The sequence below is a fragment of the Carlito syrichta genome, unplaced genomic scaffold, assembly GCF_000164805.1.
Source record: "Carlito syrichta isolate Samal-C Ts95f unplaced genomic scaffold, Tarsius_syrichta-2.0.1 Scaffold313184, whole genome shotgun sequence".
Classification (NCBI taxonomy): Eukaryota; Metazoa; Chordata; class Mammalia; order Primates; family Tarsiidae; genus Carlito; species Carlito syrichta.
The window spans coordinates 1,231,774-1,232,349 of NW_007257280.1; the positions used below are offsets into that span (position 1 = coordinate 1,231,774).

The 576-nt window shown below is 64.9% G+C and overlaps 1 protein-coding gene across 3 annotated transcripts in view; it reads right to left on the bottom strand.

The window, feature by feature from the left end:
• The window catches only part of SLC9A6 (solute carrier family 9 member A6), a 55,160-nt gene extending 54,584 nt beyond the window's left edge, over positions 1 to 576 (bottom strand). For all 3 annotated transcript variants that reach the window (XM_008070221.2, XM_021718662.1, XM_021718661.1), the window contains exon 1: positions 275 to 576. In XM_008070221.2, the coding sequence (XP_008068412.1) occupies positions 275 to 527 (253 nt within the window). In that variant the 5' untranslated portion in view covers positions 528 to 576. The remainder of the gene's footprint in view (positions 1 to 274) is intronic.

The following is a 576-nucleotide window of genomic DNA, read 5'->3' on the forward strand; positions in this document are numbered from 1 at the left end:
GGGGGTGGGGTGGGAGGCGAAAAAAGGTGTCGAGAGGAAGAGAAAATGGGGGGAGGCAAGGATGAGGAGGGAAGGGGGCGAGGCAGAGAAACGGGGGGCGTAACAGAAAAAAGAGGGGTGAGGCAGAGGAACGCGGGGGGAAGGCGAGGCAGAAAATGGAAGGAATTAGAAGAGGAGCCGAACGTAGGCCGAGTGGGGCCGGGAGAGGAGGCGAAGCAGCCAGCGGGCAGAGAAAGGGACAGTGCCGGGGGCGCACAGGGATCCAGGCACTTGCCATAAATCATAGCCAGGCCGGTTTCGTGCAGGAATCGGGCCCGGCGGTGCTTGAAGAGCCAGATCGTGAGGATGGTGAGGGTGAGCAGCAGGATGAAGATGAGCAGATTGGCGCTGTCCTGCCGGTGGCTCTCCTCGGCTTGCTTCTCGGACACGATCTCCTCGTCCATGGCTCCCGTCGCTCCGCCGGCGCCGTCCGAAGACCCTGCCCAGTCAAAAACGCCCACTGCGAGGAGCAACCAGAGGGGTCGCATGAGCGGTCGGGCCCGGGGACCGCCGCCGACGCCGCGGCGGAGGGGCGCC